This window comes from Phyllopteryx taeniolatus, chromosome 4 (genome assembly GCF_024500385.1).
Source record: "Phyllopteryx taeniolatus isolate TA_2022b chromosome 4, UOR_Ptae_1.2, whole genome shotgun sequence".
NCBI classification, from domain to species: domain Eukaryota; kingdom Metazoa; phylum Chordata; class Actinopteri; order Syngnathiformes; family Syngnathidae; genus Phyllopteryx; species Phyllopteryx taeniolatus.
In genome coordinates, this window is record NC_084505.1 from 4,024,279 (window position 1) to 4,051,410 (window position 27,132).

Here is a 27,132-nt window from a genome sequence, read left to right on the forward strand (position 1 = left end):
AGTCACTCAGTAAGATATGTGGCAGTAAACCCACATCAAGGCAGAGGGGAACAAACACAGATATTGTTTTTTTGTTTACCTCCAGTGATGAACATGCCCGGGGCAGAAGGAATCCATGCAAGGCACTGAACTGATGCAGCAGCTGAGGGGAAGCAGAAGGATGTAATACAAGCCAAGGCCTCACTGTCCACCAGCCTGATGCCATTATTGAGGTTGGACACTGTGAAAAAGAGTCACTATGTCACATTTTCCACTTCTTAAAGGTTGTGGTCTGCACATACAATTGACAAAAACGTAATGGGTGAGAATGTTCTTAATCTTCCCACACCTAATAAGTAGTCTTTTGACAAAGGGTCCCATTCCAGGGCACTGATTGGATCCTCTTCATCCGTCCCCTCCAAAGACTCAGGACGCAACACATGCTTTTGACTCTTACACCCTACAAACAGGAAGACAGAGGAGCTGTGTGTTTACAGCAAATGGCTGGTGTGTGTCTTCTGCAAGAAAAAGAGGTAAAAAAAAGAAATGGTTGAAGGTGGGTGTTTGGGGAAACATCCATACCTGGTTGAAAAATAGACAAACTTCCATCAGTGTGTCCAAATATCAGTTTTCCCTTTTTGGTGGGGTGCCATCTGAAGAGGCAAATATCAGACAGGAAAGAGTGGGCCTCTTTATGCACTGTCACTCCAGAGTCAGAATTCCCATAGACCCAAATATACAGTGGGCCACGCTGAGAGACAAATGCCACTCCATCAGCTGAATTCCAGCACCAACTGACTGCAGCAGGGACACCTGGAAGAAAGGTGCTGTCACCATGTGATGGTGTACAACTTTCAGACAACAAAACACAGCTTGGCTCAGCCATCCTACCTTTAGTGTTGTCCAGTCGTGCTATAGCCTTTTGCTCAGCTACATTCCACACAATGAGCAGGTTATCAGCTGAGGCTGATGCAAACAGATCAGGGTTATCAGGACACCAACTGATGGCTGTAATGGTCTTTTTGTGTTCTGACATGATGGACCTCAACTTGAATTCATTGTACTGATGGTCCAACTACAAGAGACAGATAGAAGGTACAACGTACAAGGTACTTTTATTGGCAATTCTACAATATACGTAGCACATACAGAGGATTGAAATTGTGGTCCTCAAGGGCCCGCGGTGCTCCAAAAAAATATTTTAAAAGTATTAATTATAAAAGTATCAGTATAAATAAGCTCAATAAAACTATGTTATATAGAGTATAAAAAGTTTTAATTAAATGTGTACCAGGGCACATAAAGAGATTTACAAATTACAAGGCAGTGTGGGGAGGTGTGCACATGTGTGTGAAAAATAATAAATCAGAGTTCAGTGGTGTTCGCTGAAGTCTGGATATCTGATTTTCACAGTATACCGGGATAATGATATTGATACCAGAAGCGACATTGGTTTATACAGTGCATTACATAAATAATTTAATAAAGTATTGTGCAAGGGTCTTCGGTGAGACCGAAGTGCTTTTAACTGGTTTGCCCAATGCGAAAGTAGTTTGCGCATATACTGGATTAAAAGATCGCTGGCAGTATCCATCCATCCATTCTCTGAGCCGCTTATCCTCACAAGGTTCGTGGGAGTGCTGGAACCTATCCCAGCTATCATCGGGCAGGAGGCGGGGTACACCCTGAACTGGTTGCCAGCCAATCGCAGGGCACCTACAAACAAACAACCATTCGCACTCACATTCACACCTACGGGCAATTCAGAGTCTTCAATTAACCTACCATGCATCTTTTTGGGGTGTGGGAAGAAACTGGAGTGCCCGGAGAAAACCCACGCAGGCACGGGGAGAACATGCAAACTCCACACAGGCAGGGCCGGGAATTAAACCCCGGACCTCAGAACCGTGAGGCAGACGCTCGAACCAGTCATCCACCATCCCCCCGGCAGTATCAATCAAAATTTAAAATTATAATTAGGTTTCACAGTGAGAGCAATGATGCAGAAACAGTTTACCTGGTAAATGTATATGGCAAGAGTAGCACAGTAGGCGAAGCGGTCTCCACTTGCGGCACATACGTCATTATTCCAGGGCTGACAGCCTGCTGCCAGCAAACCCACCTGCTTCACCTTGGCCATCCTCGCCTAGACAAATACGCATGCATAAACAATATAAAAAGACTGGTTATGAAATTGAGTTCACTCACATTCTAGTGGCTTATTTACAACAAAAACAGTTGGAACCAAACCACACGATACTAGTACCTGACTCAGCAACAGCACTGTTTCTACTATGTACTCTTCCTTTTGATACACAGTGGTGCTCATAGTGTAGAGTAAACCTGTATTATTTCAGTTATATATTGCAAATTTATTTTATTTTAGATTTTTTCTTACTCTTGGCTATTATCGTTCTATCGGTACAACACATAAAGATACAGAAAATGGATGGATGGCTGGGCATCCATCCATTTTCTGTACCGCTTATCCCCACTAGGGTCACGGGCGTGCTGGAGCCTTTCCCATCTATCTTCGGGCGAGAGGCGGCGTATACCCTGAACTGGTCGCCAGCTAATATAGAAACAAACAGCCATTTGCACTCACATTCACACCTACGGGCAATTTAGAGTCTTCAATTAACCTACCACGCATGTTTTGGGATGTGGCAGAAAACCGGAGTGACCGGAGAAAACCCACACAGGCACGAAGAGAACATACAAACTCCACACAGGCGAGGCCGTAATTTGATAACCAGTCATCCACCAAGCCACCGATATATATATATATATATATATATATATAATTTTTTTTTTTTTTTTTATAATTTTTTTGCAATTTAAGATTTAAACATTACTTCCATCCATCCATTTTCTGAGCCGCTTCTCCTCACTAGGGTCGCGGGCATGCTGGAGCCTATCCCAGCTGTCATCAGGCAGGAGGCGGGGTACACCCTGAACTGGTTGCCAGCCAATCGCAGGGCATTAAACATTACTTATTTACTAATAATACTGGAGATTAGTAAGCAAATGAGCACTGACTTTTCAACCTGAAAGAAGAATAACAATGGGTCTTCCTTCAAGTATCCTAAAGCAGTTATTTGATATGTTTATCAATGCTCTCTACTGGGATGAGATAAATACTAATAACGTAACACAGTTCTCCTCATATTACTGTTAGCACTCAACATCACAATACATAATGTAGCGCCACTGTTTAAGTAGGACAAGATGATTACAAAGAGCTGCAGTATGTGAAGAGGATTGCACTAATCTAACCAGTGATTGGCTAAGACAACTGCTTATCTCCTGGTTGAATAACGTTACAATAGGGAACGTTTTAAAAAATGTAGCAGAAATATAAGTTATATAGTCAACCAGAATATATCAAATACCCTATAATAAACCACTGGAAATGACTGATGATGACTGATCGAAGTCTTGTTCATAGTGAAATTTGTGTTGGAAAGTAAATGGCTAAATTAGATTACGACACAGTACAATCAATTAAGTACATTTATAAGTATCAAGCTGCCTATCATCTAAATGGAAAACAAGGATTAAAAATTCGTAAGTCAAAATTAAAAAAAATTTAAAATGCGGAAACAAGTTTTACTGTAGTTTTTTATCTTATTTAGTCCACACATTTACTTTTCATTAACAATTTCAGCACCTCGGAGAGCAGCAATATGCAATACCTGTGTTCTAATATTAAATATTCATAGAATCAATTTCTAATTTTTTTTCACCTGGCATTGAACATAATTACCTTAAAAAGCAACACTGAGCACTTTGCACGAGAAACTGCAACATTTATTCATCTGACCATAAAATAATAGACTGACCATCAAATAATAGCTTAACATCCTTCATATTAACGAGTTGTGCAACAAGATGATATGATGAAACAATGGAACAATCTAGTGACAGTCAAAGCACATCTCTGCAACTGACAAGCCCACTGCAGCAAGTGAAGACAAATGGCGGTAATGGGTCTATTATGAGTTCCCTGTGGTTCAATGAAAATAGCTCAGGTCTACAAGAAGGTGCAATGCTGCTTGTTAGGCACCGTGGGTGTGCCTGACACACGCAGGTCACATTCTCCGCTATTATGTGTTTATTTGGCACAGAAGACGAAAACGCCTGTTTTTTGGTTTTGTTTTGTTTTTAAAGGATAATGCATCTGACAGTTCCGTTGCGGGTCTCTCGACAATCATTCGTATTCCTAATTGAATGATAATTTGAAAGGATGCCGAGACATTGCCTATTCAATATAACAGAGAAAAGTGTGGATTTGAGTGTATGATAGCAAAACTGAACGATAAATCAATGAGCTAGTCTGACGTTAGCTACATTTAGACCAAAATTGTAAAACTCGCGTGTAAACAGACTCAGTTTTGGAATTGTATTTTGTTGGTTGTCACTGCATGTCGCAGATCGCCCTCGAATACATCACAGGCATGCCCATGTCACACTCGCCTTTTGTCGCTTTTGGGTGTGTGTTGGTGTGGCACAGCTACTGCTTGACTATTCGGGGTGCTAATTGTTGCTCCTGTGAGCGTCTGGTCTGCTTACCATCAGTTGTAGGCTGGCTTGAGCACAATGGACAGCTCCTCGATACTTTGGATATTGAAGCTGTGCTCCCGGAGCCCGGTCTGCTCAAGTCAGGCGCCAACGGGGGCAGTGATTGGGCAGCTAGGACGCTCGATTCCATCCGTCATTGGTCGTCCTCACTGCCAGTCACGCAGTCTGTCACTGCTCAAGCATCATGTACGAGGACGTGGAAGTGATTCAGCCATGATTTCGGCATGGCATCGTCTCCATTTTATTGTGGGAGGTGACGGTCACGGAACACGACAGATAAAGTCACAAAAACTAGATACAGCTATGGGAACAAATAACACACCCTGAACTGGTCGCTAGCCAATCACATTCAGGTAAACAACCATTCGTGCTCACATTCACACCGACGGACAATTTAGTCTTCAGTTAACCTAGCATGCATGTTTTTGGGATGCGGGAGAAAACCGGAGTACCCTGATAAAAACCCACGCAGGCACCGGGAGAACATGCCGGATTTGGACCTGGGTCCTCAGAACTGTGAGGCAGATGTGCTAACCAGTCATCACCGTGCCGCCAGTACTGACAACATTTCTCCCAAATTCAAAATAAAAATAATGTCATTTATAGCATTTATTTGCAGAAATGACAAAAGGTCAAAATAACAAAAAAAACAAAAAAATATTTTTTATCATGCGTCTCGTCACGACTTTTGGCACTCTATCCATCCATCCATTTTCTGAGCCACTTCTCCTCACGAGGGTCGCGTGCGTGCTTGAGCCTATCCCAGCTGTCATCGGGCAGGAGGCAGGGTACACCCTGAACTGGTTGCCAGCCAATCGCAGGGCACATACAAACAAACAACCATGTGCACTCACATTCACACCTACGGGCAATTTAGAGCCTCCAATTAATGCATATTTTTGGGATGTGGGAGGAAATCGGAGTGCCCGGAGAAAACCCACGCAGGCACAGGGAGAACATGCAAACTCCACACAGGCGGGCCGGGGATTGAACCCGGGTCCTCAGAACTGTGAGGCTGACGCTCTAACCAGTCGGCCACCGCGCCGCCACTTTTGGCACTCCTGGCGCAAAAATTCAAACATCTCAGCTTTGTCCGATGGCTTGTGACCATGTGTCTTCCTCTTGTCACATTCCATAGGTTTTCAATGGGGTTCAGGTCTGGAGATTGGGCTGGCCATGACAGGGTCTTGATCTAGTGGTCCTTCATCCACACCTTGACTGACCTAGCTGTGTGGCATGGAGTCATTGTTCTGCTGGGGGGAAAAAACAGTCCTTAGACTCTGGAGACATTGCCAGAGCAGAAGGAAGTTTTATTCGAGGATAACCTTGTATGTGGCTTGATTCATGCGTCGCAAAGATGAATCTGCCCGATTCCAGCCTTGCTAAAGCACCCCCAGATCATCACCAATGCTCCACCAAATTCCACAGTGGGTGCGAGACACTGTGGTTTGTAGGCCTCTCCAGGTCTCTGTCAAACTATTAGCAGCGAACAGCTAGCCGTCTAATAGTGAAACTGTGAAATCTGGTGGAGAATCACTAATGATTTTGAAGTGGTCTCTTAATTTTTTTCAGGGCTGTGTGTATGTATATAAAAATAAAAATAAACCTTTGTGGAGCAGTTGTACTAATCATTTCTTCATTTGAGGAGCAACTTTAAAATTTTGAAGAGCAATTTTTTTTGCAGCCTAATCGCACAGAACATTCTCCTTTACAATTTTCTGTGAAAGAGCAGAATTCATGGTTCCCTTAATCACAGCAAGTTGTCCAGGTCCTGAAGGAGAAAAGCAGCCCAAGCATGACACTATCACCACCATGTTTAACTGTTGGTATGATGTTCTTTTTCTCTCATGCTGTGCTACATTTATACCAGATTTAACAATACACACACCTTCCAAAAAACTAAATTTTCATCTCGTCAGTCCATATAATATTCTTCCAAAAATCTTGGGAATGATTCAGATGGTTTTTTTATTGCAAAAATAAGATGAGCCTTTATGTTCTTTTTGTTCAGCAGTGGTTTTCGCCTTGGAACTCTGCCATCAATGCCATTTTTGCCTGTTCTCTTTCTTATTATTGTGTAATGAACACTGACCTTAACTGAGGTCTGTAGTTCTTTAGAAGTCATCCTGAGTTCCTTTGTGTTCACCTGGATGAGTCATTGCTGTTCTTTTGGGGTAATCTTTGTAGGCCGGCCACTCCTCGGAAGGTTCACCACTGTTCCATGTTTTCTCCATGTGAGGATAATGGCTCTCCCTATGGTGTGATGGAATCCTAAAGCTTTAGAAATGGCTTTGTAACCCTTTCCAGACTGATAGATGTTCATCCATCCATTTTCAACACCGCTTATCCTGGTTAGGGTCGCAGGGCGCTGGAGAATATCCCAGGTGACTTTGGGGCGAAAGGCGGACTACACCCTGAACTGGTCGCCAGTGAGTTGCAGGGCACATATTGACACGGACAACCATTCGCACTCACATTCACACCGTCACTGACTGGGAACTAAACCCACGCTGCCCACGCCAAAGACAGGCAAGTGTATCACTCCACCATCAGTGACTGTACTGATAGATGTCAATTACTTTAGTTCTTGACTGTTCTTGGATTTGTTTGGACTGTTTCATTTTGTTGCAGCTTTTTTAGAACTTATGTCTGACTTGATTTTAATGCAGCCCTTTGGGGGTCACAAGCCAGTGCAAACTGTAGGCCGTCCTAAGCCCGGATAAATGCAGAGGGTTGCGTCAGGAAGGGAATCGGGCTTAAAACCTTGCCAAACAAATATGAGCGTTCATCTAAAGAATTCCATACCAGATCGGTCGTGGCCCGGGTTAACAACGTCCGTCCCCGGCACCATTAACCTGCAGGGTGCCGGTGGAAATTCAGCTACTGTGGGTCAAAGATGAAGGACAGGTGAAAAGCGGGTTCTTAGGCAGAAGAGAAGAGGAAAACACAGAGCCTAGAATTGAATGTGGGGACTTTGAATGTTGGGACTATGACAGCAAAATCTCGGGAGTTGGTTGACATGATGATTAGGAGAAAGGTTGATATATTGTGTGTCCAGGAGACCAGGTGGAAAGGCAGTAAGGCTAGAAGTTTAGGGGCAGATGGGAAGAGAAATGGAGTAGGGTTTATTTTAAAGGAAGAGTTAGCTAAGAATGTCTTAGAGGTGAAAAGAGTATCAGATCGAGTGATGAGGCTGAAACTTGAAATTGAGGGTGTTATGTATGATGTGATTAGTGGCTATGAACCACAGGTAGGATGTGACCTTGAGGTGAAAGAGAAATTCTGGAAGGAGCTCGCCAAAGTAGTAGTAGTCCATCCATCCATCCATCCATTTTCTTTACCGCTTATCCTCACGAGGGTCACGGGCTGCTGGAGCCTATCCCAGCTATCATCGGGCAGGAGGCGGGGTACACCCTGAACCGGTCACCAGCCAATCGCAGGGCACATAGAAACAAACAACCATTCGCACTCACATTCACACCCACGGGCAATTCAGAGTCTTCAATCAACCTACCACGCATGTTCTTGGGATGTGGGAGGAAACCGGAGTGCCCGGAGAAAACCCACCCAGCCATAGGGGGTGAACATGCAAATTCCACACAGGCGGGGCCGGGATTTGAACCCCGGTCCTCAGAACTGCAAGGCAGATGTGCTAACCAGTTGTCCACCGTGCTGTGGGAAGTATACAGGAATAAAGTTGATGAGCCACACGAAGTTATGGGAAAGAGTAGTGGAGGCTAGACTCAGGACAGAAGTGATTATTTGCGAGCAACAGTATGGTTTCATGCCTAGAAAGAGTACCACATATGCATTATTTGCCTTGAGGATGTTGATGGAAAAGTACAGAGAAGGTCAGAAGGAGCTACATTGTGTCTTTGTGGATCTAGAGAAAGCCTATGACAGAGTACCCAGAGAGGAACTGTGGTACTGCATGCAGAAGTCTAGAGTGGCAGAGAAGTATTTTAGAATAGTAAAGGACATGTATGACGGCAGCAGAACAGTAGTGAGGTGTGGCAGAGGAGTTTAAGGTGGAGGTGGGACTACTGTGGAAAATGGAAATGGATGACACGCTGTGTCAACCGCTAACGGGACAATCCGAAAGGAAAAGAAGAAGTCTGACTTGACTTGACTTGTGTGTGTGTGTATGGTCTTCTGGCCAGTTGTCAAGTCTGCAGTCTTCCCCATATTGAACCCAGCTGAGACAATTGAACCAAACTGAAGCAATTTAATGACACCTGGAGAAACCTGTGCAGGTGCTGTGAGTTTAGCAGATGATTAGTGTGTGACACTCAGTTTAAAACATTTATGGCCTGCAAAATTTGGGCTTCCCATGGGCTCACCACCTGTGGGAGGGGCCATAGGGGTCGGGTGCAGTGCGAGCTGGGCGGTGGCCGAAGGCAGGGACCTTGGCAATCCGATCCCCGGCTACAGAAGCTGACTCTTGGGACGTGGCATGTCACCTCTCTGGCAGGGAAGGAGTCCGAGCTGGTGTGTGAGGTCGAGAAGTTCTGACTAGATAAAGTCGGACTCGCCTCCATATACAGCTTGGGCTCTGGTACCAGACCTCTCGAGAGGGGTTGGACTCTCTTCCACTCTGGAGTTGCCCACGGTGAGAGGCGCCGAGCCGGGGGGCAATAGGTATTCCCACACCTGCTCGGCGCCTGTCCGTTGGGGTTCACCCTGGTGGATGAGAGGGTAGCCTCCCTCTGCCTTCGGGTGGGGGGACGGGTCCTGACTGTTGTTTGTGCCTATGCACCAAACTGCAGTTCAGAGTACCCACCCTTTTTGTAGTCCTTGGAAGGGGTGCTGGAGAGCGCTCCCGCTGGGGACTCCATCGTTCTGCTGGGGGACTTCAATGCTCACATGGGCATTGACAGTGAGACCTGGAAGGGCGTGATTGGAAGGAACGGCCCCCCCGATCAGACCCCAAGCGGTGTTCTGTTATTGGACTTCTGTGCTCATCACGGATTGTCGATAACGAACACCATGTTCAAGCATAAGGGTGTCCACACGTGCACTTGGCACCAGGACACCCTAGGTCGCAGTTCGATGATCGACTTTGTGGTTGTGTCATCGGACTTGCGGCCGCATGTCTTGGACACTCGGGTGAAGAGAGGGGTGGAGCTGTCAACTGATCACCACCTGGTGGTGAGTTGGCGCCAATGGTGGGGGAAGATGCCGGTCCGACGTGGCAGGCCCAAACGTATTGTGAGGGTCTGCTGGGAAAGTCTGGCAGATTCCCCTGTCAGAAGGAGCTTTAACTCCCACCTTCGATAGAACTTTGCTCATGTTCAGGGGGAGGCGGGGGACATCGAGTTCGAGTGGGCCATGTTCCGTGCCTCCATTGCTGAGGTAGTCGACCGGCGCTGTGGCCGTAAGGTCACCTGTGGCCGCCTGTCGTGGCGGCAATCCCCGAACCTGTTGGTGGACACCAACGGTGAGGGACGCCGTCAAGCTGAAGAAGGAGTCTTATCAGGTTTTATTTGGCCTGTGGGACTCCTGAGGCAGCTGATGGGTACCGGCTAGCCAAGCGGAATGCAGGTTTGGTGGTCGCTGAGGCAAAAACTCTGGTATGGGAGGAGTTCGGTGAGGCCATGGAGAAAGACTTCCGGACGGCTTCGAGGAAATTCTAGTCCACCATCCGGCGTCTCAGGAGGGGGAAGCAGTGCACCATCAACACTGTGTATAGTGGGGATGGGGCGCTGCTGACCTCGACTTGGGACATTGAGAGTCGGTGGGGAGAATACTTCAAAGACCTCCTCAATTGCACCGACACGCCTTCCCATGAGGAAGCAGATTCTAGGTTCTCTGAGGCGGGTTCTCCTATCGCTGGGGTTGAGCTCACCGTGGTGGTTAAAAAGCTCATCGGTGGCAAGGCCCCGGGGTTGGATGAGATTCGCCCGGAGTTCCTAAAGGCTCTGAATGTTGTGGGGCTGTCCTGGTTGACACGCCTCTGCAACATCGCGTGGACATCAGGGACCGTGCCTCTGGATTGGCAGACTGGGTGGTGGTCCCCCTTTTTAAGAAGGGGGACTGGAGGGTGTGTTCCAACTACAGGGGGATCACACTCCTCAGCCTCCCTGGTAAGGTCTATTCAGAGGTGGTGGTCCGTCGGGAAGTTGAATCTCAGATTCAGGAGGAGCAGTGTGATTTTCGTCCTGGCCGTGGAACAGTGGACCAGCTCTACACCCTCGGCAGGGTCCTCGAGGGTGCATGGGAGTTCGCCCAACCAGTGTTTTGTGGACTCGGGGAGTCCTCTAGGGGGTTGCTTCGGGAGTATGGTGTACCGAACACCCTGATATGAGCTGTTCGGTCCCTGTACGACCGGAGTCAGAGTCTGGTCCGCATATCCGGCAGTAAGTCGGACAGTAAGTCCCTGTGAGGGTTGGACTCTGCCAAGGCTGCCCTTTGTCACCAATTCTGTTCATAACTTTTCTGGACAGAATTTCAAGGCACAGCTGAGGCGTAGAGGGGGTCCGGTTTGGTGGCCTCTATATTGCATCTCTGCTTTTTGCAGATGATGTGGTTCTGTTGGCTTCATCAAGCCGTGATCTCCAACTCTCACTGGAGCAGTTCGCAGCCGAGTATGAAGCGGCACCTATGGTCACGAGCTGTGGGTCGTGACCGAAAGAACAAGATCCCGGTCTGGGCGTCCCTGCTAAAGCTACTGCCCCTGCGACCCGACCTCGGATAAGCGGTAGAAAATGGATGGATGGATGGAAAATTTGGGCTGATTTCTTCACAGTATTAAAAAAAATTTTATTCCTTATTTCGAGGGGTTTATGAGCTGGAAGCCCAAATTATGTAAAAATAAACAAATAAATACTTGAAATCGTTTAAATTGTGAGCCCTGAATCTATACTCTATGAATGTTTAACTTTTTAAATTGAATGATATGATATTTTTAAAAAATTTGGAAAAGGGTCTGTGTATATATACAGTATTTACAGTCCCCTCCAAAAGTATTGGAAAGTATTGTTTTTGTTGTATACTGAAGACATTTTGGTTTCAGATCAAAACATGAATATGAGACAAAGGTTCAGAATTCCAGCTTTTATTTCATGGTATTTACATCTAGATGTGTTAAACGACTCCGGATAGAGTACCTTTTGTTACCTTTTCAAGTGCGCAAAGGTATTGGAACAGACATTATTAAAATAAAGTGAATAACATTAACATTTGGTGGCATAACCTTTACTTGCAATAAGTGCATCAAGCCTGCGACCCATTGACTTCCCCAGACTGTTGCAGTCTTCATTTGAAATGCTTTTCCAGGCCTTTACTGCAGCCTCTTTCAGTTTTTTTGTTTTTTTTCTGGCGGGTTTTCCCCTAAGTCTCCTCTTCAGGAGGTAAAATGCATGCTCTGTTGGGTTAAGCTCCAGTGATTGATTTGGCCAGTCTAAGACCTTCCCCCTTTTCCCCCTGACAAAGTCCTTTGTTCTCCCGATTAGTTTTGGATAAATTGTCAGACAAAATGGTTTTGTAGACTTCAGAATTCATTCTGCTGCTACCATCATGAGTTACATCAATAAAGACTAGTGAGACCGTTCCAGAAGCAGCCATGCAAGCCCAAGCCATGACATTACCTCCACCATGCTTCACAGATGAGCTTGTGTGTTTAGGATCATAAGCAGATCCTTTCTGTCTACATAGTTTTGCCTTTCCATCACTTTGGTAGAGGTTGATCTTGGTCTTATCAGTCCATAAAACTTCATTCCCAAACTTTTGTGGCTCATCACTGTACTTCTTTCCAAAATCACGGCCTTAGTTTTTTTTTCCTAATGAGTGGTTTGCATCTTGTGCTATGGCCTGTGTATTTCTTCTCTCAAAGTCTTCTTCCAACAGTGGATTGTGATACCTTCACCCCTGCCCTGTGGAGGTTGGCAGTGATATCACTGACTGTTGTCTTTGGGTCTTTCTTCACAGCTCTCACGTTTCTGTCATAAACTGCTGTTTGTTACCCTTGGCCGACCTGTTCGATGTCTGTTGCTCAGTACACTAGTTGTTTCTTTCTTTTTCAGGACATTCCAAATGGTTGTATTGGCTATGGCCAATGTTTGTGCAATAGCACTGATCGATTTTCTCTCTTCTCTCAGCTTAAAATGGTCAGCTTTTCTCCCATAGACAGCTCTCTGGTTTTCATGTTTGCTTGACAGCAAATGCAGTTTTCACAGGTGAAACCCAAAGCCAAACACAAGCACTATCGAATGTTTAAGCAATCAATTTAAAAGGCAACACCTGACTGAGCAACTAAAAACACCCATTAGTCACATTCCAGTACTTTTGCCCACTTGAAAAGTGGGTGGGTTCAAACAAATTGTGCTGTCCCAAGTTGTTTAACACATCTAGATATAAATAACATGAAAAGCTGGACTTCTGAACATTGTCTCATTCTTTTGATCTTAAACCCAAATGTCTTCAGTATCCAACAAAAGAATTGAGCTTGCCGTTCCAATACTTTTGAATAGGCTCCAGCGCCCCACATCAGGATATGCGGTGTTGAAAACAGATGGATATATACAGACACACACATAAACAGTAAATAGTGACATCCCAATTGGCTTAGTGTGAAATCTTTATCCTTTTTAGTTCAATAAAGGTATTCTGCTGTATAAATGACCAACTGGATTCATGGGTTAATTGCACCTTCTTACATCTAGTGGAAGAGCTTTTGTTCTACCTCACGTTACTTCCAAGTGACAGAACTTGAGTGACTCCTGCTGACCTGAGCCAGTCGGCCACACGATAGTTAAAATTAAACAAAAATAAAACATGCACTGGTGATCTGAACCAATTTGCTTGGGGTCATGCTGCTAGATATACACCAAATGGTGAAGATTTTTTTTTAAGTATATAGATGACATTTGTAAATTTTTGCCCAAATTTAGTGAAATTGTATAACCTCTCACAGCACTTCAAGGTACCATGCCACAGCATCATGGTTGGAATCAGATTCATTGGACAATAGTCCAAAACAACACTTTTAATATTTTCCTTTAACAGTTTATGTACAACTCTACACCACACAGTTTCACCTAAAAAGTATTCTCATTGCAAGGCTTAACTGAAACAGTAAATTAAAATGTGGCTAGTGAATATTCTAAGCAGGTTTTGAAAATTAGGCATCAGTTCTGCTACTTCAGAAGAGTAGAAATAACAGATCACATAACTATAACCAATATACAAAATTTTATTACCAAAAAAAATATCAGTTCTACATTGAAGGTCTTAATATTAAAACGGCTGCATTTTTATTTTTATTATTTTTTTTTTTAAGTCAAACTAGAAGTCTGAGTAAAATGACAGTGAACGAACAGCACCACAAAACAAACCTAAGCAGTGCTTGAGAAGCAGAACATTTCTTTAAAACCTTGCTGTCCAGTGACCGTAGCGCAGGTTAAGTCCTTTGCTATATTAAGCTGGTATAACCAAACAAGTTGACCATTTTAATATAGCAACAAGGATCTAAATAAATCATTAAGGGGTCTAATTGGGAAAAAAAAAAACTAAATCCCTGAATTTGACAAGGATACAGGTCTGACAACCCAAAGAGGCTGATCAATAGGGACAGCAGGCTATACGGCTTGAACATCCACACAATGAAAGAATTTAGCTTAATGCATTGCAAACAATACATGCATAACAACCGCTTGCTTAATCATCATCGTCGTCATCATCATCATCATCCTCCTCCTCCTCATCTTCATCTTCATCGTCATCATCATCATCATCAACTGGTTGGGTTTTCTTGGGCCTACCTGGGCCACTCTTCTTGCCAGCGTCAGTTTTTCCTGAGCCGCCTGTCGCTCTGTAAGCAGCAACATCCTGGGAATCACAAGTTTAGGTGTTACATTGATAAGTTTAGGTGATACATTGCTCACACGTGGCGAAATACAATTTGAGGGAGAAAAATAATTACCTTCTCATATTTCTCCTTCAGTTTGGCAGCCTTAGCCTCATATGGTGCCTTGTCTTTAGCACCCTGTGTAGACCATAACTCTCCAAGCTTCTTGGCAATGTCACCAATTGAGATTCCAGGGTTCTCCTCCTTGATCCTGGGTCGGTGGTCCGAACAGAAGACGAAGAAGGCAGAGCTAGAGAGAAGAGGGAGATAAACGCCAATGTGCATACAAGTAATTTTTTTTTTTTTTTAAATGTATAGATTTTTACTTACGGGGGCCTTTTGGGGGCATTGGGGTCCTTCTTCTTCTTTCCTTTTTTAGCACCTTTCAGCGGGACATAGGTTTTCATCTCTCTGTCATACCGGACCTTGTCATTCTTTGCCATCTCCTCAAACTTCTGCTTTTCCTTGTTAGACATGGTCTACATCAAAAGGCACAACACAACAAACGTTATTAAATTGTTTTGTACTTAAAATATGTTAGGACAACTTTACAAAACAATATGTATACATTTGGCATCAAGAGAAATAAACACTAGCAAATTACTAAGAGCTCAAGCTCCCATGAGAAATTAAGTGCTATATTATAACCAAAACCCCCCAACAGACCACTTGTTTTGAATGATATGAAACTGGACTGGTGTAAAAGTACCTTCCATCTTTCAGAGCACTTCTTGGAAAACTCTGCAAAACCCACCCGGGTTCCCGGGTGCTTCTTTTTGTGCTCCTCACGGCAAGTTGCCACAAAGAAAGCATAAGATGAGGTTTTGCCTTTAGGCTTGCTTGGATCCTTTGTCATGGCTGCTTTTTATCTAGAGAGAGAGAGAGCGAGAGAGAGAAAGTCAAACAGTCAGAAAAAATATCCAAGCAAAATCTACAAGGAAATGGGGCATTAAGAGTCCATTTACAAAGTACAAAAAATAAATCACTTTATGTGGGGACTTAAGTTATAAAGGCAATTGGGTATTATAATTTGTCATTAGTGTTGAACAAGCTTTCCATACAACAAATAGGGTAGACGGACTCTGAAAGATGGTTCATGGCCTTAATCGGCTTTCTGCCTCGAAGGGACAAAAAGACACGACTCCATTTTGTATCTTCCCGCCTAAACAAAACTTCGCAAAAACTTAAAGTGGCTGAGGAACTCCTTATAGCCCTCGACACGACGTGTTTACGTTCGTTCAGCTTTGTATTTGACTAACGTGAAGAGCCCAAATCAAGGGAGGTTCTTCTAGCCAGTTAATATCTAAAGTTGAACGGCGGCCATCGAGCAAAGCTGTTAACCAAATGGCGTTTGAGCTGCAGTTGTTTACCAAGAGGCCAGCGGCCTGCGCAGTTTGTCCCTCACTAACAAATGTGCTTGTGTTCAATCATGGATATACGCCAGCATTAACCCATACCACATACTTTATATTTAACATATTTAAATTCCCATGTCCGTTGTTATAAGGCAGTCCGAAGACAAAAATATGGACGTCGTCTACATATAACGACCGTCAATGAAGGATTTACGTCTACCAACACGAAATAACGAACATAAAATGCAGAAAAGCGTGGGCACTAACCTGTTACCAGTTCGGACAATCTGCAGCAGACTGAAGACGTGACAAAGCGTAGCAGTTTTGTCACGGTCTGCGACGCCACACTAACTTGCCTTGAAGTACTTGTAGAACTCCGCCCCACCAACAGTGGATTGGTCAAAGCCCATCATCTCAATTTGAACCCACAGGACGGGCAGAAATGTCATTTTTGATTGGTCACAATACCAGGAACAAAAACTTTATTTGTATGTGTATGTCTTGTCTGAATATTGATTGGTTAGTCGCGGGTTTTAAACACATGGCGCGAAAGGCTTTTTCTTTGTTCGAAGTTAAAATGGGGTCTTCGTTCTCCTTGGGCTTTGTGGAACGTTTCGCGCATTTGTTTTTTTTTAAATGTGACTAAATAAGTATAGTGCAACAGCTTCATTGAGAGTCACTCAGTTTACCCTCAGACATCCATATGCAAATAATACTGTCCAATATAATACATGTACTAGGTAGATAGAGTACACTAATTTAGCCACAAAACAAAGTTCTTGTCTACTGACAATACTAACCTACTCTAAGCAGGCATACAAATAATTTGTATGCCAAAATAACAGGATTCAGACAGTATTGACCTAAACGGTAATTTTGTTTTTGCTTCACACCACAAAGAAAGTCACCAGGCTGAGGACGTCAATTCAATGACAATTACAAAAAAAAAAAAAAAAAGTATATGAACAAGAATTAAGAATGATTCAGCAATGGTTTCTTACATTTCCCGTTATTTTTGATGACAGCCCAGTTTTTTAAACAGGTCAACACTGCGAATGCGTATGTCTCCCTCCATCTTGGACATTACAGGATAGGATAGAAGTGAGCAAAGGAGGGGTACTGAAAGTTATACCAAGGAATATACCAAATATATAGGACCAATAGAGTTATCGAAAAACTGTACTGAAATGGGAAACTTGGCGTAATTATAAAAGCAGTTTCCCAGTTTCTCTACTGATCCACACTCCAATCCGGTAGGTGGCAGTGATGCACTTGCGCATTGTTTGCCAACCAGCGTTCAAATCAAGCGAAAAGGAAAACAATCGTAGCGGCGGTGACTGACTGGCGAGATTGCTGAAGAATAACAACCAGAAAAGAGCGTGACAACACTGGGTGGGCTACTGAAGAAACTCAGACGAGATGGCTGAAGTCTCTGTGGACGCCAACACGCTTTGCTTATTTGATGTTGACGGCACCCTGACAGCCGCGAGACAGGTGGAGTTGACGTGTGTGTGTGTGCGTGAGTGGTTGTTTAAAACCCTAACACCGAAACATTGACAAAACAGATCATTTGATAAGTGGACAGCCTGGCCGTGCTCCAATGTGTTCTTTCTAGAGAGGTTCCGGTCGTACGAAAGTAGCCATACTGGACTGCAAACTGCTTAGTCCAGTCATCATTGGCACTTTGCCATGTAAGAAAGTACTGTCGCTGATGGCATGTCAAGTATGGAACTGTATCCAGTATGACTTGAATTTTCAATACTCAGCATTACTGTAATGCATAGTTTTCTTCAACATCATTGAGCCCGCTTTTTTGCAGATGATGTGGTTCTGTTGGTTTCATCGAGCCGTGACCTCCAACTCTCACTGGAGCAGTTCGTAGCTGAGTGTGAACCGGCTGGGATGAGAATCAGCACCTCCAAATCTGAGACCGTGGTCCTCAGTCGGAAAAGGGTGGCATGCCCTCTCCAGGTCGGGGATGAGATCCTGCCCCAAGTGGAGGAGTCCATGTATCTTGGGGTCTTGTTCGCGAGTGAGGGAAGAATGTAACGGGAGATCGACACGCGGATCGGTGCAACGTCTGGAGTGATGCGGACTTTGTATCGGTCCGTTGCGGTAAAGAAGGAGCTAAGCCGAAAGGCAAAGCTCTCGATTTACCGGTCGATCTACGTTCCTACCCTCACCTATGGTCACAAGCGGTGGGTCGTCCGCAAGAACAAAATCCCGGACACAAGCAGCCGAAATGAGTTTTCCTCCGCAGGGTGTCCGGGCTCTCCCTTTAGAGATAGGGTGAGACGCTCCAAGGATCTCAAAGTAGAGCCGCTACTCCTCCACATCGAGAGGAGCCAGATGAGGTGGCATGGGCATCTGATTCGGACGCCTCCCCGGTGAGGTGCACGTCCCACCGGGAGAAGACCCCGGGGACGACCCAGGACACGCTGGAGAGACTACGTCCTTCGGCTGGGCTGGGAACACCTCGGGATCCCTCCGGAAGAGCTGGATGAAGTGGCTGGGGATGAGGAAGTCTGGGCGTCCCTGCTAAAGCTACTGCCCCTGCGAACCGACCTCGGATAAGCGGTAGAAAATGGATGGATGGATGGATGGATCATTGAGCCGAGGCACAAATATCTCACGTCACACCACCAAACAAAAATGTCACAAAAAGTATCAATACTTGACTAATTATGATCTCATCTCAATTTACTCACAGCTTGACTTTGTGTGAAATCTGTGCAAAGTAACAAAGTAGGAGTTGGATGAATAGCAAATTCAACCGTTGATTTATATAAAGCTCTGCGAGTGTTTACATTTGTAAATGATTACTTCTACAAAATTCCTTGGAAATCACAATGTCCCATCGCCAGTAAGCTATTTTTAGAACAGGCCTACGAGTTACTCATGTGGTCAAGCATGTACTGTCTATTCAATAATAACGTGAGGCCTTGTATTTTCTACCCCTATGTGTGGGAAGGAAAGACTATCACAGGAGGTTTTAGCAAGTGGTCTTATAAAATACACAATTATATTTCAGTGAAAACTATAATGACCTTTATAACCTTTTATAAAGAATTATGAACAATCTGTATGTAAAACGTTCTGTGCCGTAGCTGTGTACTTGTATTGCTGCCATTTATATTTCTGCTGTTGTATCACTTGTGTGCTTTCAGCCCGTGACTGCGGAAATGGCCATGTTTATTGAGAAGTTGAAGACTCGGGTTCGCATTGGCGTGGTTGGGGGGTCGGACCTCTGCAAAATCAAAGAGCAACTGGGAGACGATGGTGGGACACGCACGGCTGCCTTTAAACAACGATTTTCCTCAATTTAACTTTCAATTTAAACTTTTAATTGTAATGAAATACATGTTACAGATGAGAATGGATTAGAATTTCTTGGACTAACTGTTTCTTTGTCACAGCAAATGTCTTTTATTCTTGTAGTTATTTATAGGCCTCCCTCATCAAATGCCGCTTTTTATGAAAAGCTGGAAAATTTTACTGAAACAACTCAATCTTGCAAAAGAGGTGATAATAATGGATGACCTAAATGTTAATTGGGAAGTTAACAAAGTTAGGAAAAAATTGAAAAGGGTTATGGACGATATGGATATGACTCAGGTAATTAATGGCCCTACGAGAATTACAAACTCCACCCGAACTCAGATTGATCTAGCCTTTACTAATAGGCCAGAAAGGATCTTGAAGCCATACAATATGCTCACAGGATTGTCGGATCACAATCTTATAACGGTCACAAGAAAATTAAATAAAAAGCGCTTCAAACCCTTGGCCACCACTGAATCCAATAGGATACCAAAACATGAACAACAAAATTTCCAAGATTCTATCCAAGAAGTAAACTGGGATGTATTACTCGCTGGTAAAAATTTAGATGAGGATTGTTCTAAATTTGCCAACAAAATACAAGAAATTATTATACAATTTACACGGATAATTAAACTAAAAGCTAGAAAGAATGGCCTTCCTTGGTTAAACACATTTATTCTGAAACTGATGAAAGAACGCGATCATTCCTTGAAGTTGTCGGTCAAATCAGGATACAATAGACAGCACTTTATTTCACTGAGAAATAGGGTAGTGAAAGAAATAAGAAAATCTAAAGCTGACTTTTTCATTACTGCTCTGAATAGTGCGAAGGGAAATTCAAAAATAACCTGGAATTATATTAAAAAACTATTGGGTGATACACAAAATAACAAAACAAAACTAATGCTAATTAAATTAAATGGAAACATCCTGACGGAACCTCAAGTGATGGCTGATGCTTTTAACAAATACTTCATTGAATCTGTTTCAGAAATCTCTTCTAAGTTTGCAGTAAAACAAAGGAAGGAATACCCTGCATTGTCTGCAACGCAGTTCTTTACTATTACAAATATTACTGAGACCAAAGTTATCGATTTAATTCATTCACTCAAACCATCTAAGGCAAAGGATGTTTTTGGAATGGACACGAGCATGCTCAAAGATCTAGGTTCAACTCTTGCTACTCCTATAGCCTCAATCATTAATTTTTCAATTTCATCTGGTCACTTTCCAAAGGCCTGGAAATCTGCTATTGTTACCCCTGTCTTTAAATCCGGTGACTCAACTTCTCTGAATAACTACCGACCTATAAGCATTCTTCCGGCCATTTCCAAAGTTGCAGAAAAATGGGTGTCAGAGGAGATTGTCCATTATTTAATCAGCAGCTCTCCCTCTCTCCACGCCATGCAGTTTGGTTTCAGATCCAAGCATTCCACTGAAATGGCTACATGCCTTTTCATTGAGAAAATAAAATATTCTCTCGACAAGGGTGGAGTTGTAGGGGCGGTTTTCTTGGACCTCAGGAAAGCTTTCGATACAGTAAATCACTCTGTTCTTCTTACCAAGCTCTCAAAATTTAACTTCTCTCGCAAAGCTGTGAGCTGGATTGAATCATATCTGCATGACCGAACACAATCTGTATCAGTTAACAACTGCAGATCAGAGTCTCTTAGGCTAACCTCTGGAGTCCCTCAGGGATCAATATTAGGCCCCCTTTTATTTCGTCTTTATATCAACGATTTGCCCACTGTTTGCTCTGAAGCAGAGTGCGTAATGTATGCAGACGACACAGTTTTCTTTGTTCATGGTCGCTCCAAAGATACTGTTGCTGCTAAACTCACTAATACAATGTCCTGTGTCACAACTTGGTTGCAGGAGTGCTGTCTACAGCTAAACGTTTCTAAAACTGTAGGCATGTATTTCACTAAAACAAATAGAGTATCACCTGACCCCGACATACTTGTTAATGGAGAAAAAATGCAAATTGTCAGCCAATACAAATATATTGGGTTAATAATAGATTCATAGCTTTCCTTTAACGCCCATATTGACAAATTGTGTAAAAATATCAAATTAAACCTCGCAAATTTTTGTGCAATTTGAAATGAAATGTCAACTGAAGCTGCAAAAATTTACTTGCATTCAATGATTCTTAGTCACTTTAACTATTGCATAACCAGTTGGTCCCAGGCTGGTCAGAATGCAAAAAAAACCATTGGAAGTTTTGTACAAACAAGTAATTAAAGTGATGGATAAAAAACCAAGGCACTATCATCACTGTGCAATTTTAAAAAAAATACAGTCTTTTAAACTGGGACAGTCTTCACATATTTGCAGATTTAAATTTGATTTATAAAGTACTGAATGATTTGGCCCCAGCTCCTCTGGCTGAGTTTATCAGCCAAAGAAACAGCTCTGAGCGTGTCACTCGAGGCTCTGTCAGAGGTGACTGTCTCATTCCTCTGCGCAGGAGCACTTTCAGTAAGTCAGCCTGGTCAGTGAGGAGCGCTGGTGAGTGGAACTCAGTACCTGAGGAGGTTAAACTGCTTACAAACATACAAGGCCTTCACAAAAAAACTGAAAATGTGGCTAGTTAACACCTATAGCTGCCAACACTAAAAGACAAGTATGTTATGTTGTTTTTTTGTTATGATAAAAAAAATTATGGTTTTATTCTCTCTTAATAGTATAGTTTGATTATGTATCCTGTATTATATTGTCTTGTAGATGTATTTTACTGCTTTTTTACATCATGGCCAGGGGACTACAGATGAAAACTAGCCTTCTGGCTAATTCTGGCTTTTTTAACCATGCGTACTTCATGTGTTTTATGAAATTGCATTGTCCCCTTTCAAAAATAAACTGATAAACTTAAACTTAATTGCGTGTTTCAAACATACACCAGCTGGCAACAACATTATTACTACTTGCACAATCGAATGAGATACAGTATAATAACTGCATCAAACATGCTGCCTTGAGAAAGATGAAAATGCCCAGTGTGTATTATTGTGAGTTTCATCTGCAGTGGTGAAATTACAATGCATTATACTGAGATCAGATGTATGTCTCATACAACCCCTGGTTAAAATTATGGAATCACCACTCCTGGAGGATGATCATCTAAATGTTTAAATTAAAAAAAAAAAAAAAAGGCAAATCGCAAATATTCCACAAAACCAATTTTATTCAAATGACCACCCTATAAACATTCAAAAAAAGCAAGAAAGAAAATTGCTGCAGTCCATCAAATTTTTTTTTTCCGGACAACTCGAGGAAAAACATGGAATCGCTTAATTCTGATGAAAAAAAAAATGGAATCTGCTTGTAGTTTTCAGTTTGAAAACAAACAAAGTGAGTCAACGTCTGTGACCGAACTATAAGAAACTGTTTAAAGGAAATGGGATTTACATCCAGAAAAAAACATGTTATTTTTTTAATGTTTCTTAAAGCCAGAAGGGTGGTATTTTGAATACAATTTGTTTTGTGGAGCATTTGTCATTTGCCCTTTTTTTTCTCCCCAAAATTAAACATTTAAATGATCATCTTCCAGGAGCAGTGATTCCATAATTTGTGCAAGGGGTTGTACTCTGACTCTCATGTAGCCAATTGTGGTAATGCCTCTCACCCTGCCTGTTTCTGCAGTGATCCAGAAAATAGACTATGTATTTGCAGAGAATGGTCTTGTGGCCTATAAGAATGGACAGTTACTATCTATTCAGGTAAGACCAGGCTCTTAAGCCCACTGGCTATTGATGCTGAGGTGTCCTGATTATCAAGATGTTACTTTGTCTGTTGCTTATCATCAGTCCATCCAGGCCCACATGGGAGAAGAGCTACTACAAGAGTTTATCAATTTCTGTCTCAACTACTTGTCAAAGATCAAACTTCCCAAGAAGAGGTATTATCATTTCATCATGTGTCTCATTTCGAAGTGTTGAATATTCATTGGGACTAGGTTACATCTAAAAGTATTTGTTTTTTTCTTTTATTCGTTTTTATTATTATTTTTTTTTCTGGCAGAGGTACGTTCATTGAATTTCGCAACGGCATGTTGAACGTCTCCCCAATTGGACGCAGCTGTACTGTGGAGGAACGCAAAGAGTTCTATGAGCTCGACCAGGTAGGACCCAAGGCACTCATTCTGAGGATAATTCAAATGGATTGTGTTTACAAATTTATTGCCACACAATCCACTAAATATTCTTTGAATGAGCTCTACTCCTAGTTCTAAGCGACAGAATCTTAAGATTCGACATCAGAGTGTTATAATAATACAACCTCACAAAAGTATGAACTAATTTTTTTTATTTTATTTTTTTAAATACAACATGTAGGGACACACTTCATATTATATTATGTCCATAACCTCTTTTACTGTGGTCCTGCAAAATAGACACACGATATCTGTATCGGAAGGATCACATAAGTTCCACCATTGAGGAATGAATGTGATGTACTTGTTCATTTATACAAGTTTCAGTATTCAGAAGGGGAGGAATCATAATGCCTTAATTTTCAAAAATAGTTGTCTATCGTTTCCTTTTTATATCTCCAACTCAACATGTACATTTACCTGGAAGACGGCAAAAGTTTGCATTTGGTATAGTTTTCTGTATAACACTACCTCCCAAAAGTTGCACTCAGGTTTGGCAAAAACTAGCAGCAACATCTGAACTAATTTCAGTAAAAATGTCAGAGGAAAAGAGACCATCTGCAGCTTTTGTTTTTTTTTTATGGCCCTAACAGAGAGAAAAAATCCGGGAGAAGTTTGTGTCTGTTTTAAAGGAGCGGTTCAAAGGAAAAGGGTTGTCGTTTTCAATTGGTGAGTAAATTGCCCGTTGGTGTGAATGTGAGTGCGAATGGTTGTTTGGTTCTATGTGCCCTGCGATTGGCTGGCGACCAGTTCAGAGTGTACCCCGCCTCTCGCCCGAAGATAGCTGGGATAGGCTACAGCATGCCCGCGACCCTACTGAGGATAAGGGGTACAGAAAATGGATGGATAGATGGATGGATGGATGAGTCATCTCCATTCAAAATGCGATGCGTTCCACTCGTGTTTGTTACTATTGGTTTCTCTGCAGGAGGGCAGATCAGCTTTGACGTCTTCCCTGATGGTTGGGATAAAAGATACTGCCTTGGGATCATTGAGAAGGATAACTACTCAACCATTCACTTCTTTGGTGACAAGACTAAACCCGTGAGTGTTCTGCGCTTGTATTCTATTTGATGTTCAATAGCACACCTTTTGAGTTTTAAGGTTATATTTTCAAATCAAAGATATTTTAACATCACAAGTGAAACCCGCTGCACTTCTCCCCAAGTAAAAAAATTGAAAAGGCCACCCACCGAGCTTTAACGGCCATCCATTTATAAACATGACTATCTTGATCAACTTATAGCCAACTGATGACATTTTAACACACAAGCCCCTTTAACCCAGCTGTTTCCATCTGGGAATGTTGAGCACTCTGGTGGCAGTGTGGTCATCTTTCACCCCGTAGGTTGTTGGATGGTGCAACATAGTTCCAGAGCCAGATAGTGATTCCCCTGTTGCTCCTAGTGCTGCTTTATCAGTGAACTATGATGAACACAATGGTGAATGAGGTCCAGTCTAAGTAAGTGCTTTGAGTTCGTTGAAGGTAGTTAAAGCGCTATACTGGGGATCCTTCTCATCAGTGTGAATGAGCTGTTACATTGCATTCCTTTAACGTAAGGAGGGTGCATGAGGTGGCACTGTTAGTGCTTTGAATTACATGCCCCTCGAAGGTAGCAGTACTCCAGACTAACCTTTTTTTTTAAATAGCAGCACAGTGGCCCCTGCTTTAAAATTTAGAAGCAAGAACATTTAAGCGGCACGGTGGGCCGACTGGTTAGAGCGTCTGCCTCACAGTTCCCGTAGGTGTGAATGTGTGTGCGAATGGTTGTTTGTTGATATGTGCCCGGTTGTTTGTTTGTATGTGCCCTGCGATTGGCTGGCAACCAGTTCAGGGTGTACCCCGCCTCCTGCCCGATGATAGCTGGGATAGGCTCCAGCACTCCCGCGACCCTTGTGATGACAAGTGGTAAAAGAAAATGGATGGATAGATGGAAGAAGAAAATTTAGGGGCACACACACTGTAAATCAACTTCCAACGCAAATATTTACTTTCCTTCTCTTTTTCATTCTATTTCTGATAAATACTTTGACGGTAAGTAATTCCATTTTAAATTTACATTCCGTTTGTGTGTGTGTTTTGCTTGAGGGAGGAAATGACTATGAGATCTACTGTGACCCACGCACCATTGGCCATGAAGTCACCTGTCCAGATGAAACAGAAAAGCTTTGCCAGCAGCTTTTCTTCTCATGAGAGAAGTACCGGGACATGTACTGCATGTTAAGGATAGAAAAGAGACTCAATTGAGAGGTTGTGTTGGTTCTGGAGGCTCTAATTTTGCAGTTGTTTTTTTATTTTTTATTTTATTTTTGATGGACCATTTGAAACGGTGATGACTTGAAATAATGATCATAATCACATGCTAGCATTTTGAATTTTAGTTATTATTGCCAACATTTGGTGTTTGTTCAAGATTCTTGATTTTGAAGCTACCCTTTTGAGACTGAATGATGAATAGTTTGAATAATGTGTAACCTAATAACGAATAATTATGTCCATCAGTTATTAACACAATGACTTCATAGGAAAATTACAATCTGAAAATAAATAGCCTTTTTCCACTTTGTGAACCCATTGTAAAATTGAATCACCACCCTCACCCACCCCTCATATAATAATCCCATCATTTATGTCTAAACAAAGTGGGATGTAGGATTCTTTGGTTGGAAGTTCCTGAACAAAAACGCACAATGAGTAACCTGCACTGTGAGCTAAAACATTTTGCTTTATAAGTACCACAATGAAAGTTATGAAAAGTAACAGACCCCAGGAGTCCCAACTACTGTCTGTGTGTTGGACCAGTACCAATTAGGCTACAGTGGAACATGTAGCCAGAATTTAGGTTGTTTAGGGTGTGGATGAGGTTACAATGGGAGGGCGAATATATGTAACAACATACAGAAGATGCATACATACTGTAGTTAAAGATGATATACTGTATATTCATTAGGTCAAAGTAGTGGATGTCAGCAGAGAAAGAAACTACAGCCTCTTGTATAATCCAATGCAACTCAGTCATTTACTGTATTATGTGGTAAATGCGATTAACAGTTTTGAAATTAAATACTGTAAATCAACTGTTGACAATTGTTACTTTCCTCTAATTTTGCTGTTATATGTGATTGGCTGGCAACCAGTTCAGGGTGTACCCCGCCTCTCGCCTGAAGATAGCTGGGATAGGCTCCAGCACGCCCGCGACCCTAGTGAGGAGAAGCGGTACAGAAAATGGATGGATGATTAGCAACTGGGAATTGTACCTACTTAATGGTGGAGCTTGAATCTAGCAAGAACTTCTTTTTTTTACAAACATTTATTCTGTGTATTACTGATGTAGTCTGTATCATCCATTTTTATATTGCGTGTTTGGGGTCACAGGTAAACTAGACACAATCCAAGGTGATTTTGGGCAAGACCACACCCTGGACTGTTCGGTAGCTAATCATTTACAATTCACACCCAAAACTCACAAATTTAGTCTTCAATTAACGTCACGTGCAATGTCTGAGACCTTTTATTAAGACTCCTGGGATCTGTTTTCAATCGTGTTATAGCGACGACGATTAGTAACACGACTTAAACAGTTCAATGAATATAAGATGCCAGTTTCTAAAAGGAATTGTACAACTCAATTGCAACCCTATCTGGGTTGATGTCAGGGGCATCGCTAGGTTTTGACGTTTGGGTGGGGGGTGGGGGTGGCTAACCACAACAAGGGGCACTTTTGGGAGATCAGAATTTATTTTAGGGGGACAACATCGCTTTTTTTTTAAAGACAATAAAAATTTGCCATAAACTACCAATTATACTATCTTGGGTCAGTTTAAGGTTTTTCATCTGTTTTTTCTTGTCTGTCTCTTCGTGCTTGCTCCTGTAGGGTTCAGTTAGTTTCTTC

The 27,132-nt window shown here is 42.6% G+C and overlaps 3 protein-coding genes across 10 annotated transcripts in view; 1 reads left to right on the forward strand and 2 right to left on the reverse strand.

Annotated features, from left to right (window-relative positions):
* The window catches only part of wdr17 (WD repeat domain 17), a 65,254-nt gene extending 60,545 nt beyond the window's left edge, over nt 1-4,709 (reverse strand). For 3 of the 6 annotated variants that reach the window (XM_061772085.1, XM_061772080.1, XM_061772082.1), the window contains exons 1-6: nt 4,552-4,708; nt 1,997-2,125; nt 871-1,054; nt 562-792; nt 329-439; nt 80-220 (exon numbers count right to left, since the gene is read on the reverse strand). In XM_061772085.1, the coding sequence (XP_061628069.1) occupies nt 80-220; nt 329-439; nt 562-792; nt 871-1,054; nt 1,997-2,125; nt 4,552-4,554 (799 nt within the window). In that variant the 5' untranslated portion in view covers nt 4,555-4,708. Of the gene's footprint in view, nt 1-79; nt 221-328; nt 440-561; nt 793-870; nt 1,055-1,603; nt 1,685-1,764; nt 1,959-1,996; nt 2,126-4,551 lie in introns of those variants that run through there. The other 3 variants (XR_009788340.1, XM_061772083.1, XM_061772084.1) reach the window with 3 other exon arrangements.
* Nucleotides 86-25,804, forward strand: pmm2 (phosphomannomutase 2). 3 transcript variants are annotated; one of them, XM_061772108.1, is made up of 9 exons: nt 86-212; nt 366-512; nt 18,927-19,038; nt 22,729-22,805; nt 22,893-22,984; nt 23,107-23,206; nt 23,833-23,908; nt 24,168-24,283; nt 25,329-25,804. In XM_061772108.1, exons 2-9 carry the CDS (start codon nt 420-422, stop codon nt 25,431-25,433), a joined length of 771 nt encoding a protein of 256 aa, XP_061628092.1. In that variant the 5' UTR covers nt 86-212; nt 366-419; the 3' UTR covers nt 25,434-25,804. The 3 variants fall into 3 exon arrangements, with proteins under 3 accessions (XP_061628092.1, XP_061628093.1, XP_061628094.1); XM_061772110.1 differs by lacking the exons at nt 86-212; nt 366-512 and adding exons at nt 17,050-17,253; nt 17,579-18,336; XM_061772109.1 differs by lacking the exons at nt 86-212; nt 366-512 and adding an exon at nt 17,036-17,253.
* On the reverse strand, nt 13,731-16,163 carry hmgb2a (high mobility group box 2a). The gene is made up of 5 exons (XM_061772079.1): nt 16,027-16,163; nt 15,114-15,273; nt 14,735-14,883; nt 14,480-14,654; nt 13,731-14,385 (listed from the first exon to the last, which is right to left on the reverse strand). Exons 2-5 carry the CDS (start codon nt 15,258-15,260, stop codon nt 14,215-14,217), a joined length of 642 nt encoding a protein of 213 aa, XP_061628063.1. The 5' UTR covers nt 15,261-15,273; nt 16,027-16,163; the 3' UTR covers nt 13,731-14,214.
* Nucleotides 25,805-27,132: the final 1,328 nt, after the last annotated feature.

What these genes read in the sequence shown, in the direction of transcription:
- hmgb2a (XM_061772079.1), bottom strand. Translation starts at nt 15,260, where the DNA reads ATGACAAAGGATCCAAGCAAGCCTAAAGGCAAAACCTCATCTTATGCT. An exon ending in AGTGCTCTGAAAGATGGAAG is followed by an intron (nt 14,884 to 15,113) that starts GTACTTTTACAC and finishes CTTTTGATGTAG; the next exon opens with ACCATGTCTAACAAGGAAAA. An exon ending in AATGCCCCCAAAAGGCCCCC is followed by an intron (nt 14,655 to 14,734) that starts GTAAGTAAAAAT and finishes TCTTCTCTCTAG; the next exon opens with CTCTGCCTTCTTCGTCTTCT.
- pmm2 (XM_061772108.1), top strand. Translation starts at nt 420, where the DNA reads ATGCTTTTGACTCTTACACCCTACAAACAGGAAGACAGAGGAGCTGTG. An exon ending in GACAGTTACTATCTATTCAG is followed by an intron (nt 22,806 to 22,892) that starts GTAAGACCAGGC and finishes GCTTATCATCAG; the next exon opens with TCCATCCAGGCCCACATGGG. An exon ending in ATCAAACTTCCCAAGAAGAG is followed by an intron (nt 22,985 to 23,106) that starts GTATTATCATTT and finishes TTTTTCTGGCAG; the next exon opens with AGGTACGTTCATTGAATTTC.